The sequence below is a fragment of the Osmerus mordax genome, chromosome 2 (genome assembly GCF_038355195.1).
Source record: "Osmerus mordax isolate fOsmMor3 chromosome 2, fOsmMor3.pri, whole genome shotgun sequence".
Lineage (NCBI taxonomy): Eukaryota > Metazoa > Chordata > Actinopteri > Osmeriformes > Osmeridae > Osmerus > Osmerus mordax.
Genome location: NC_090051.1, coordinates 19525047 through 19538662, shown reverse-complemented (window position 1 = coordinate 19538662; position 13616 = coordinate 19525047). Strand labels below are relative to the sequence as shown.

The following is a 13616-nucleotide window of genomic DNA, read 5'->3' as shown; positions in this document are numbered from 1 at the left end:
TGCTGTTACCTTCTGAATAGTTGTAGTAATGAAGTAATCTATTGAATGATAAAAAAGTGTAATCTAATCTTAATACTTTTTGGATTACTGCAAAATCAAACTATAAAAAATATTGCACCAAAGAAAAATTTATATAGCCACAAAAATGTCAGTTCCAGCAATATTATTTTTTCTCTTTAAACATCTAAACACATTTTCAATACAAAAACAGTACTGGCACAAACTACAGGTGTAGTGTCTTTTCTAGTAGGAAGCTTATGTTGTGCGCATTTTTGTTGATTTAGTTCTAGGCCACAAGGAGGATTTTGGTCTTGTAACACAAGAGGAGCATATGTACTCAAAAAGTCCATCTTCCATTTTCAAAGTAAATAAAAAGGAATCAAAACTAGCATAGATTTTTATTAAAAATGTATATATACATTTATTTTCACTGTAACAGTTATATTATTATCATAAGTAGGCCTATGTTGTGTTGACATATTGACGTTCATGTTGCTATGACAGCAGGAAGCACCAACATGCAGCTGCCAAGAAAACAAATTAACAGAAGTCCTTAAACTCTGAAGTAAGATTTCAAGCAAATCATTCATTGTTGCAATGAGTCAACGGCCCAGCTGTGAAGATGAGGAGGGACCACCGTCGTCATTAGTTCACACTAAATCGTCATCATCTCTTGAAATCACCGTTGAAAACGTGCAAGAGTTGGAGCAACAGCTTGGTGGTACAGGTTCGCTTTACAGCAGCAGTGTTGAGTACTATGTGGAAGACACTCAGCATTGTAGCCAAATGGACGGGGAGACCGAAAAAGTCTGCGTGGGCGCAGGTAGGCCTTTTATTACTCATTGGTGACTGGCGCATAGTCGGCACAGTACAGTAACCAGCAAATACGTTCAAGTAACCAGCAAATACGTTCATTTAACCTGCCCTAGACGAGAAGTTCCAGATAGACTTGAGGACAGGCGCTCAGAATATAAAGTCAAGGTTTGCAATTCAGCCATTTTTACGGGGGTGAATGTAGGCTATATGACATTGGTAACAATTTAATCAAAAACCCAACATCGTCAGAAGTTTCTCAACCATTTTATTATTTGATAACATGACTTAAAGTTAATGGTTATCATGGAATTCAAAGGTCATCATCCAACGGCGATCTCTCAGAATATGAGGAGGTCCATGCATTTGATGGCAGAGTTGTCGTCAGAGTAAGCACCAGATCGCAGACTGACTGGGACTGGGTGGCCAAGAGCAGTACAAAAAACAAGCTTCATACACGTACGAGAGCGGGATGGTCGACTCGCATGACATATGAAAGTTCTCAAAGTGTGTGTATTAATAATCATATTGTTCGTTATTCTATCATTTGACTCTATTTCTTTGTTTGCAGATGATCAAACTGACAAAAACATTTCAAATCCAGTAGAGGAATCCTTGGCAATTCCACACGCTATAGAAATCGCCCCTAACACCAAGGTACAGTACACAGCTATTTCAGGTGACAACTATTGCTTACCAGATACTTAACATAATCTAGACAGCATCTTATTTGTTAGTTTATTTTGTACTTATTCACACTGAGCATTACCGACACTTCCTAGAACATTTAATAAATCATGAGCTGTCATTGTTTTGCCTCAGACTCTTCTGGAGACAGAAGGATCTGAGGTGGTACCATCCCTAAATAACAGAGTGCTGGACATGACAAGCAAGGTTCCCTCAGCTCATCAAACGCTAGCTGTCCAAGGAGAACACAAACAGTCTCCCCCCAGTTGTGACATGGTAAAAGACCAAAAATCCGTTTGTGATAAGTGCAATCTAGCTCATTCAACTTTTAGGACGTCGCATTTGTGATCAACAGCTCTGACTGACATGCTTGCAGATTGCTGAAGTATCGAACTCGGACTCCTCAGGAGACCTGCTGGAGAACGATCTGGACTCCATCCCCTGTGAGTACTGCCAGCAGTTCCAAAAACCTGCCGTCCTCAGAGACCAGATGAAACATTCGACACCGGAAGAGGTGAGTGTCTGCCTCTTTCAAGTTTGTACTTACCTATAAAATCGACTGTTTTATTATCGTAGGTACACTTGTCACATGTGCAAGAGACCATGAGATGAGGTGGCTCTGTATACTCTGGATACCAACAGTATAGTTGTTTCATGTGAAAAAGTATCGTGCACATGAAAAAAACTTGGATTTTTGTCTTAGATAGAAAAGCTCTGAGAATGCATTGAACCACATTAAGTCAGCTTTATTTTCCCAAATGTATTAGAACAGCACCATACACAAACATCAAAGTCTCAAGTGGAGCTAGAAGTGGAGCCACTGTAAAAGTTGCATTGTAAAAACATAAAATAAAATCCATCCGGATCATAAAATAAATAACTCAACAGAAAATAAACTGAAAATCTATATTTAATAAAACAAATCGGAATGTCATTATCATATCCAGCTACAGAGCGATGTCTAGCTGTGCCTCTACGGGGTCTGACCGGGTTTTGCCTCCCAGTTGTTCTGCTGGGAGATGGCATGGAAGATCCAATCAAATCAAAGCAATGTTTTTCTTGAAGGAAGAAGATATTACCATGGATACCATCTCTCACCTTCCATTCAAAGGAGCAAAGGATCTGGCCGAGCAAAGGTCAGCATCAGTGTAGACTGTGACTCGATGCAACGCTAAATGGTTCCAAATCCAAGACTATGTAATTCATTGTAATGTTAGAGGAAGTGCGTTAACTTGCCAGAAGCTAAATGCTACTCCTCTTGCAACAAACCTCAGGCTTAAGGAATGGGAAATACAGAGGACACAGACAGGATCATCTAACTGCACTTGCTCAGGTAGAAAAAGTGAGTCCCCCACTTAATGAACTCAGTTTTGAGAGCGCTAGTACATTCTGTGCTTAACATGCTTTGCATGAAATGAAAACATTGGATAGAACAGGGACAAACATCTTTGACATTGTTCTACTTTTATTGATCGTCTTTCCTCCCCGTCTTAATGCTTTGAACATTGCAGGAGTTGAAGCAAAGTTGCATAACACCATCTGCTATCGACTCTCCAACGAGGTGTTCACTGCTGAGGAGACAACACTCCCTGAGATGGAAATCATTAATCCTCCAGACACTGTCACCCCGCATGAGGAGGAACAAGGACACAAGGTACAGGACATGCTCAACTGTTAACGAGCGTCTCCCACTGATCAGATTAGGGGAACAAATACCAGAGACCTTCTCACTGAACAAACTGGATAGTGCAAAGATCACATGGTTGTATTGATACTGTCAGTCTGCATCTTGTCTCATTGCATCAAACCACTTTGGTCCCACAGAAAAAGGACACACTTATCAGGCTCTATGACAGCGGTGAAACGTTTCTCACAATATTCCCAGATGGGACGGGACAGGTTTTGTATCCTTCTGGAGAGCATTCTAGGGATGTGTTAAGTGTCTTACAGATACTGTGGCAACCACTGAGTGGAACAGGGGTGAGTTGCACACAGCTTAGAAATGGACACTCGTTCCAGAGGCAGGTTTAAGCACGGCAAGTGCATTTAATACCAAAAGGTTTTCGAACCTAAGTACCAAAACTATATAGGAATTTCTTCCTCGGTCAAGAGGATTATCCAGGAGGCTTAAAATAGTCCTTCCATCGGGTTATAGCTGTCGACATGTGTCTGAACAATGGTATCAAAACGCATTTTAATTCTGCCCGAGTCCAGCTCGCACCGATCACGCCACAAGCTCAAACTCACCTGCCTGTGGAATCCTGTGCCTTTTATCGCTGTCGTCTTCCCAATCAGCTCATGGACTGCAGCTGTCTCCCATCAGCTGACTTGGAAGCGGGAAAGGGAAAAATGGGTCTATAATGCGCTCAAGCGTCTGCATGAGTTATTGTCTGTGGTGCTGATGTCCTTTTCTCACCCCGCTGGCTCTGGGGCTGCCACAATACACGTGGGCCATCGCTGTACTCAAGATTTTATGAGATTTCATTTGACGTTGTTGAAGATTTTAGTGTAGAAATTCCCTGAATGGTGCACCAGCTATCCATCTGGCAGGCTTGCCATTCTCATTTGTGCTGTGAATGCTGTCGATTTCACCTATGTGATATTAGCGGATAAAGCTCTCCAATCAGACATCAAGGCGATATTCACCTCTAAGGGCCAGTCTACCTGCTACCATCCAAATGGCCTTATATGGTATGTATTGAGTAGGAAAGCTGATGCACAATTAACACATTTCAGCCTATCAGCCTCTGAATATTCTGCAGTAGATGCAGTATGTTAGTTAGTACCTGACCAGTTGGGTTTTGCCAGGGTGAACTTGACACAGCTGGGAGGCACTTCTTGCAGTGATACAGGGGCTTTGAGAAGGCGCTGGAGTTGGATTGACCATGAACACCACGTCCACGCCCCTCCCATTCAACCCCTCTGTCTCTCCCTGAACCCCAACATTGAGATCCGCATTCAGACCCAGGACTGCATTTATCTCACCTTCACCTCTCACAAATGCAGCGTGCGTCTCAACGTGGGGTCCAGATTCAAGGTGAGTTATAAGGCCCGTGTCATAAGAACAGGAATATAAACAATGCTTCAATGTGATTAGGTATATCATGATCTTGTTCATTTTACAGATGGATCCAGCTGAAGGCCTGATGTTGCCAGGACCAGACTTGATCCAGAGGCACCTCCAGCTGAAGAGTGCAGAGATCTACTCATTTCTACAGAAAATCCAATCAGTCATCACCTACCAACAGCCACTTAGCCCACGTAAACTCACATCCCAGTCCAGCCTGATCTCCCAGCTGGAGATGATGAGGACTGCTATGCACAAAAGACGTGCTGCCAAGACATCCAGGGTCCTAGTGTCCACCAACTCCCAATAATGTAACACTGAACAGAAAGCTTCCTTTTGTAGCCTTCACAAAAGGTTATCGAAAAGTGTGGAGAAATACAGGCATGTCAGATGTTCGTCATCTTTTTAATTCAGAATATCCATAAATAGTTTTATCTATTCACAATTTCAAACAGAGGATGCCAAAGCAAATCGCGGTCTTAATTAATGGACTTAAAAGAACTAGGCCAACACCCATCATATAGATTACATTTCTCATTATTTACAGTGCAAAAACTGCTTAGTCAAAGGTCCATTAATAGCAGGTTAAAACAGTTGACATTCAGAAGAATCCCAAATACAAAAGAAAAAGTATAAAACATATGATTTTAGGGTCTTTTTACATATATGCATTAGGCTGACACATTCATAAAGAGACCATGGAAGAGTACTTTGGAAAACTGCTGGAAGGGTCCAGATATACAAAATAGGGAGACCATGTTAGACCTGAGAACACAGTAACACAGGCTATCATAGAAGATCTGCCATACATGTACACAGGAGAAAGGCTTTGAATTATAGAGGAATAACATATTTGTGCAGCATGTTTTTCTTTCTGCCCTATGAAACCCTTTATGGGAAATGAAACAGCATTTGAGTGGCGGACTCTCATTGCCCATTAGCTGCAGTGCTTGGCAGATGAACAAGCATTGGTGTCTATATTAGCTTGGCTGAAGTGTCCTCGCCTCAGCCCTCAAACATCACCCCCCCGTGGCCTCGCTACACTTAATGTGCGAGCTCATGTTTTACTCAGAACATTGTCCATGATGTTAGGAGAAATGCAGTTGCTATGATAACCCCGGTCCTTGTGGCTCTGCCCACAATAAAAGCAAGCCCCTTCACCATCCTCAATTTCAGTTAATAAAGACGAGTACCAAAATAAACACAATTACACCGTTACTTCCCTGTTTCCTCATTCCTTCTGACCAAACGGATAAGTGAACTGCATTATGTTTTGAGTTGGGAGTATCTTTGGCCTTCGTGAGAATCTTTGAACCGCTGTTGCCTTCCCGGTGTTGGCTGTCGGGGGAGGTGAACTCAGCCAGTCCTAGAGCGGTGGTCACCGCTCTCTTGGCTCAGGGCTCGTCAGAGCTGGAGGAACATTGCCGCCTTGCTGTTCACAGAGGGTTCAACCCCTTTGACTGATCACGATGCCAGGCTACTTGTTCGTAGACAGCAGGAGGTTAATCTGAAAAGCCAACAAACCAAAGGGAATGCTCAGCAACGACGTCCATCAAAAGTTCACGCTACAGTTTGGTAACAGGCTCGTGATACGACTATGGTTTGGATTTTTTTGCCTGTAGTTGTTTTCCCACCTGCTCCATAGAGGGACAAGCAATGATCAGAAGGTCCTCTCCGCAGTACTCTTCCTGCAGCAGGGCATGCAGCCTTTGGAACACCTGCTGGATGTTGTTCTGTGGAGAAGACATCCTGCTAGTTGGACTGCTGGAAGGAATCCTACTACATCTAGATAGGTCCCCTACCACAACCTTGTTTCCATGTCAACCACAGGTCTTTTTTTTCACACTCACTTAGGTTTGCACTTAAATTGGCAGAACATTGAGAGCACACTGATTTCTCCATTAGGAGGAAAGAATATGGTGATTTAAGTGTCTCACGTAAAGAAAAAAAAAAAAGAAAAGCTTTGTGCTGGGAGAAGAACGTGTCTGTAGTGCATCGCTGTATGAAACCTACCCTAACAGGCTTGAAGAGGATGAACTCTGTGTCTCTGTTGGCCAGGTACAAGGACATGCTCTGTAGTGTGCTTGGCAGCTTGTTCTTCATCACCCGGTAGGTAGCCATAACTATGTCGTTGATCTTGGCTAAAAGGGGAGACACCAAACCTCATTCATCAGAGCCGTGCCTTTCGGCAACATGATTTAGTGTTTTCTGTTGAAATGTGAAATATGATGGCGCCCTGCTACCTGCAGACAGATTCTCACCTGGCTGTGCCCAAGGTTGCTGGGAAAGGTTGTACGTTGGCCCACCTTGGATGGCCATGGTTTTCAGGGCTGAAACCTGCAAAACACACACCCCATGGCACGTTGGATTCAACCACCAGAAGCAACTCTACCAATCACTGTGTCTATCCAGCTGTCCAATCACATCCATAGCTGGACAGACACGGTGATGAGCCTACTTCCCATTCACGGACCATAGACTGCGAAACACAAAGTGTATGATGGCATGTCAACAACAATTTATTTGAATAGGTTTGATCAGTCGCTAGAAACGAGACATGGCGACCTTAAGCGGATCCGTACAACGAGCCAGACAAAAGTTGGTGAAGATGGAGAAAGAAAGCCGAAGGTCAGGTTTGTGCAGTCAGGGCCTGAGGCTGTGACTGCTTCCCTGCCGTCTGACATGTTAGGTACCTTGGTGAGAAACTCCTCCATGTTCCCCACAAAGATGCGCGTCTGCTGCTGGATGAACTGCTCACAGCTGAATTTCAGGTGTCGGTCCACATCCTTCTTCGAGTCAATGTAGTGCTCCTTGATCTCTGGTGTTCCCTGAGGGCCGAGTGTCGCAGACGGGGTTTAGTAGGACGTTTCTCAGTCGACTGATAGAACTTGGTCTTCTCTGAAACTATGTACGGTATGTGATGTGGCGCAGAAGAAAGGGAAACTACAATTCTACCTCGAGGAGAAACTCTAGGATGGCGTTGTGGCTGTTCAATCGGAAGAAATTTGGAACAGCCTTGGGGTTGAAGATTTTGAAGGCGGCATCTGAACGTAAAATACAGAGGTCAGAACACAAGAGCTGCAGTGCCCTCTAGTGTCACAAATGAAATATGACCTTGACTGAGACGAGAATGACAGGAGAAATTCTGCTAGAGGCCAAGCCACGAGTAATGTTCATAATTGTGGTATATTCTGTGAATAATTTCCTTTATAATTAGCATTATCGGAGTATAGTGCGATGGGCAACCATTCTCGGGTGATATCATTGATATTGAGGATGTGGCTTAATGACTGGATAATGGCTAACTGGTACAGTATCTCCACCACCGGGTGAACTCACCTCTTGTTTTCTTCAGGTCCAGAGAGATTTCTTTGATGGCAAAGTCAGTGTGAAAGGGTGCAATCTGTTCCCTCATTATCAGCAGGTGTTTGATCAGAAACAGCTGGCCATCTACCTGTGTCTGGAAAAAAACAAAAACAGACCAGCCACGGGTGTATAAATAAAACAGGCGAGTGCAAAAATAATGGTCATTAACTCATTGAGGACCGGGCATGCACAAGACTGCTCATGGTCATGTTTGTGGTCATTATGAGTGCACAAAGGCAGCGTCACTGCAAACAGGCCACGTGTAAGGACACTCGCGAGGGGTCCTGAGAGACGCATTAAAGCGAGTACATAATTAAAAGGAGTCAAGCTGTATATTCTGGAAAGAAACACAAACAGTCTATTATCTATAATGCAGTGCGGTTAACAGAGAGTGCCGGAGTATGAACCAGGGCAGTGCCAACCTTGTTTTTGAGGATGACTTCTGAAGCCTTCAGCAGGGACTGGATGCAGGCAGATAAGGCTTCTTGAGATAAACCTTGGAAGACCGCTCTCTGGAACACCACCAAGTTGCCAACAGTCAAACGACAGAACACACACACACACACACACGCAATACGGTGCAGACCAAGTTTCTGATATGGGACAAATGCCGTTTTGGTTTCCCATCAGGGAGCAGAGAGAAAACATTCCCATCACAGCTATGGGATGACTGGGTACTCACATCTATGCACCTGTAGAGCTTGGACAGGCAGACAAGAGTGCGCCTGACTGTGGGGTACCACATCCCATGCAGGTCTGCGGGAGAGATGGAAGTGTGCGAACGCGCCGACTCTACACCTGTGAACGGGGGAACAGAGAAAGAGAGAAGCAAGAGAAGAGAGAGATAGAATGGTCATGCCGGGATGAAGAAAAACCCAACAGTATGAAAACAGAAACCGTGTTTGGCGTTTGGGGGCGTGCCTACTCACTGGCGTTGCTGCTTCTCCTCGACGCTCCGTCTTCCAGCTGCACGTCAGAGAACGAGGACTCCTGAGACATGAGCTTCGACTGCTCCTCCTTCAGGCTCTGGGCTATTTTCTGTCGAAAAAGGCGGAGAAAGTGAGGAAAGGAACCGAGTTTAAGCATCCCCGTGCTTAACGTACCACAGGAGACCTGAAGGTAGCCTTGGAAGACCTGCAGTACCTCCATCATCTCCAGTTTCTCCGGGTAGGCCAGGTCTCCAGGGGCAGGGTTGTAGCCCAGGATATCGGTCTGGATGTAGATGTGCGTTCTGTAGACCAGCCTCTCCTGGACGTCCTCCAGCATCTGCTTCACCACCGCGTCGAAGGCCCCCAACTGACCAGCTACACAGAGGCACACGTCAAACACCTTTGCTTGAACAACATGCGTGAGGTAACCTTTCAGTAATCAACATGCGGCTGAAGTCGGGCAGGTTTTCCCATGTTTGTGAAAATATGGCCAAACAGCCGGGCGCCGGTGTAAAAAAAAAGAACAAAAAAAGATTGTGTCTAGTTGTTTTAGGAGCGTCAGAGCGGCGGTTGGCCGGGGTGCGGCTGTACCGTTGTTGTGGACGTGGTCCTCCAGCATCTCGTTCTTCAGGATGCTACAGAGCTCCGAGAGGGTCTCCAGGTGGATGACGTGGATGATGAGGGGCCGCAGGAGGTCGTACAGAGACAGGCACAGCTTCTCAAGCAGCTCGCTGAGAGAAGCATGACACGGCAGTTACTCAGCTGTTCACCACCAGAAGAATCTGTAGTTGTAACACTGGTTTCTGTTTTACGGCAGACTCGCTCAGTCAGTATAACATCACGAGGCCTATTGAGCAAGTGGGAGTTTTAACCAGGAAGCAAGAGTCCCTGTGAGCCCATCCTCCTAAACAAACAGAGTCATGCTCCAAGACATGATTTCATATTTTTTCCAACTCTCTTACTGTGGAAACTGGACAACATACAGTATAGTTCCACTCTACTCACTCTAGTTTGTGTGTGTGTTTGGAGAAGAACTCATTGTACAGCTGGTGTTCATCCTGGCAGACATGGACCATGAAGGCACAGCCACTGCGCACCTGGAGAGAGAAAATGCCGGAGACACCATAAGCACCTTAAACTAGAGGCACCGGTCGTCATTTAGTGAGCGATATCTGTACATTTCCCCTTCTACACAAGCTATGCAAAGGCAGTGAGCCTTGCCTTCTCTTTCCTCACCAGTGCACAGTGGTCTTTGTGGTTTTGGCTGGTCAGGTCAGAGATTGTGGAGGTAATGCTGGGACTGAGCAGCTGCTCTCTCTGGTCCAGGTAGCACTGGTGGATCTCGTCTAGCAGTTGGTGGTACCTGGACACAACACAAAAGCGAAAGACAGACAGCTCAGTGTTTAGAGCCTTTGACTGCAGATCTAGGGGTCCCAGGTTTAATTTCCCCCCCCCCCCGTACATTACTATTATTAAACACTATAATTACCAGGCACTGGGAAGGAGAAATGAAGATGCACAGCACTGTTTCAGTCACATTCATGGCATTAAGGAGGAACAAATGTACTTACTCTGGAATCTTCTCTGACCTCTGCTCAATCTGCTCGATCAGTGTCTGAAAGAGAACAGCAGCTCTTAACCCAATGCTGAAGGCTTCAAAAAGACTGCCAAACTGTACAAGTGGACTGAACGTGTCCAGTGAAGTGACTATACTCACTCTAACTTTGGGTGCAGCAGCTCTAAACTTGACGTAGTACAGAGTGAAGGCATTATCTGCGTTGGCCAACCCTAACGGGTCCTAAAAATGATCGGACAGAATTTAAAATGAGACATTGTGTCAATGTATGCATGTAAAAATACATTGCATCATCTGAAATGGTGGTCTCAATAACTCCATGGGATTTCCTTTACCCTTTTTGTTAACTGGCTGGTGAGATTCTGCATAGTGTTTACAGTGTAGCTCTTCATGAAGTGCATAGCTTTGGACAGACATTGCTTAAACTTGGCCAGGTACACTGGGTAGTCCTTAAAGCTTGGCTGTGGTGAACAGGGAACAGTGAAAATACAAATCAACAATAATCCATGACAACATGTAATCAAAAAATAAACAAACATGCTGACTACTTACATGGGACGAAACATATTCTATACAGTCATCCAACTTTGAAAGCATTGGTATAAAACCTTCACTGTTTACAGACAGGGTGGGTGAATTCAATTTCTGCAAACAGAAAGAACAGATCATTTGTATCATCTGCCCTACAGTGCTATTCAAAGTCTCAATTATTTCAGATGATTGCAAAGCAAGATAAGTACCGTGTTTATGTTTTCCAACTCATTGAAGTAAGACAGTTTCTGCTGTATGCTTTCAGCCAGGTCCACCAGCTCAGACTGGTGGAGATAAACAGTCTCTCATTAGGCAACCAGTGCAACTCAGGGCTCCTTTTGCTTTCAAAATATAATAAAAGCATTCATAGTTGTTGGAGCCAACATGTAGGAGTGCCATGTAGCTGTTGAAAGAGCCCACAACAAGAGCCTACCTGCTCTTTAAGAAGCTGTTCACAGGCCTCGTGTAGTGTCCCTGTCTTGTTGGACACAAACAGGTACTGTTTCTGAAGGGAGTCCAAGTGCTCAAGGGCTGCATTGACGTCACTCAGGATGGAGTCACATTGTCCCTGATAACAATATAGGTGTTCTCTAGTTCTCCTGCAGAAACGGACATGGCACAAATAGGCATTAGGCAACAAACTGGGCTCTACATGTGTTATTACTGAACACCCGCGAGGAAGAACACGACAATGTCAATCCTGACAGCTTGAGCATCGACTAGGGATAATCGTAAGCACACATCACACTGTCTGTGGGGATACTGCATCAGCTCACTTGTATTTTGCTCCTTCATCCTGATCCATTTGTGTCTGCAGCTTAGAGAACCAGGAAAAAAACTGCAAAACAAATAGCAGTAAAAACAGTTGGCACACAAGTATTTCAGTGCACCGTAACACCTGCCGCACAAATCCTCGTGTACAGTAATGACACTGTCTACGGCAGTCAACGTTGTTTCAGTCAAGTGAGTTAAGTTCTGTGACGGAATGACACCATACCTGTTGTGCCGTCTCTATCCTGTCATTCTCCAGGTCAAGCATTTGAAAACCCTTGAGCAAGATATCTTCAGTTGAGGCCGGCACAGTTGTTGTGAAAGAGGACTGCAGAGACCGTGTTGTCAGGCTGCACAAGTCCTCAATGGGCAACTAGGAATCACATATGCAACATGGTTGTATCAGCTACAATGCAGTACTGCGATTCACATTTCTCTCCATTGATTTACCGCATCTTCAGTAAATATCTAGTTTATGTGCAACTGTCAAGTTGTTTGATTGGTGTGCCTGCTCCAACTCACACTGAGGTTCACATGCATTGGCTTTTAATGTTACAGTTGTTTTGGTAGTACTAGTAGTAGTACTCGCAAACCATTTGGCTTGTAACATTACAGTCAACCACCGCAATATCCGTCTAGTATAGGTACCTCGGTAGTAGCAAGACACATCATGTTGCTAAAAGAGGGAGTTAGCAAGCTACATGAGTATTGTGGTGCGATGGTTAGCTAAGACCCAGCAAACGACGTGGCACAGTGACAACTTACTGGCTAGCTGAAACTGATAAAGGTACTGTTGCCTAGAAGCAACAGCAGCCATGATATGCACTCAGCATTTGAGCAATTAACCAAAATGTTAAATAGCTATTTGTCAATGATTAGCAGCTGTTATTAGCAAGCTAAGTTATCTAGCTACCTGGTGGCTAGCTAGTTACCACAGTTGGCAAGGAAGCTCAACATGAACAGCTAGCTCGATGGCTAACTAGCTACGATGATGTTTAGCTAGCTGTCTTCACATTAGACTAACCTCTGCTGGGATAGGCAGTGTTTCAGCTGCGGTTCGGATCTCCAAAATAGAGTCGGTTTGTTTCTCTGTAAGGGGCGCCATGGCATCTGTACGACGGTCCCAGAGAGACAGTTTTTCACGCGTTTCCTTATCTGTGAGATCCAGGAGAGACGGGTCAGTGGACGCCATCATCTTCAGCACCACGAAACGTCAGCAGCCGTGTAGTTCCTTTTCCGGGATCCTTGCTACTGTTAGAATGAATCGGTAAATTTAGTAAGTTCGCTCGGATAATGCTAATGGCCCGTCACCTACTTTTCCCCATGCAGTGCTAAAATTAAATAAAACAAGTAATTTGCTACATTACGTTGATTTGTATAATTTTTTTTCTTCAATGGGAAGGCCGTTAAGATTATTCTTAACCAGAATGAGCCTTCCCGTGATTAGACATGCTTTACAGTCAGTACACTAATGTGCACACTGAGCTGACTGTGTGCGTGTGTTTGTGCAGGAGTAGGCTAAAGTTAGGGTTGAGGTCGTTTGAATTTTCTTTATTTTCACAAACCATAATTTGTCAAGTAGAAACTTTTTTTTCCTTTTTCGATATTCATTAAATTGACTAGATTGACTTGGTGTTACAACACACCACAAGGTGGAGTCCGGGGTCAAATCTTATCTCAAAACAGCACATTATACAGGCTATCTGTAATTAACAGAATGTAGCCTATCACACTGGCTCATGAATTGAAGTGAACTATTACAGTTGGCTACAGTAGGCCTACTTCCATTGGCCATCACTTCATATTGAATTGGATGACCAATCTTTTAAACTGAAAACAACTAAACCAAAATATGTGAGGGTTAGACATCTGTGAT

General features: G+C 44.4%; 1 protein-coding gene across 1 annotated transcript; it reads right to left on the bottom strand.

The window, feature by feature from the left end:
* Window positions 1–4931: 4931 nt before the first annotated feature.
* cog3 (component of oligomeric golgi complex 3) lies at window positions 4932–12935 on the bottom strand. Its single transcript, XM_067255120.1, has 23 exons — window positions 12765–12935; window positions 11967–12113; window positions 11746–11807; window positions 11403–11568; window positions 11179–11253; window positions 10991–11083; window positions 10774–10899; window positions 10580–10660; window positions 10434–10477; window positions 10099–10225; window positions 9868–9959; window positions 9454–9593; window positions 9077–9237; window positions 8863–8971; window positions 8616–8731; window positions 8356–8445; window positions 7907–8027; window positions 7523–7611; window positions 7261–7395; window positions 6829–6904; window positions 6581–6708; window positions 6202–6300; window positions 4932–6074 (listed from the first exon to the last, which is right to left on the bottom strand). The coding sequence occupies exons 1-23, from the start codon at window positions 12933–12935 to the stop codon at window positions 6045–6047; spliced, it is 2478 nt and encodes an 825-aa protein (XP_067111221.1). The 3' UTR covers window positions 4932–6044.
* Window positions 12936–13616: the final 681 nt, after the last annotated feature.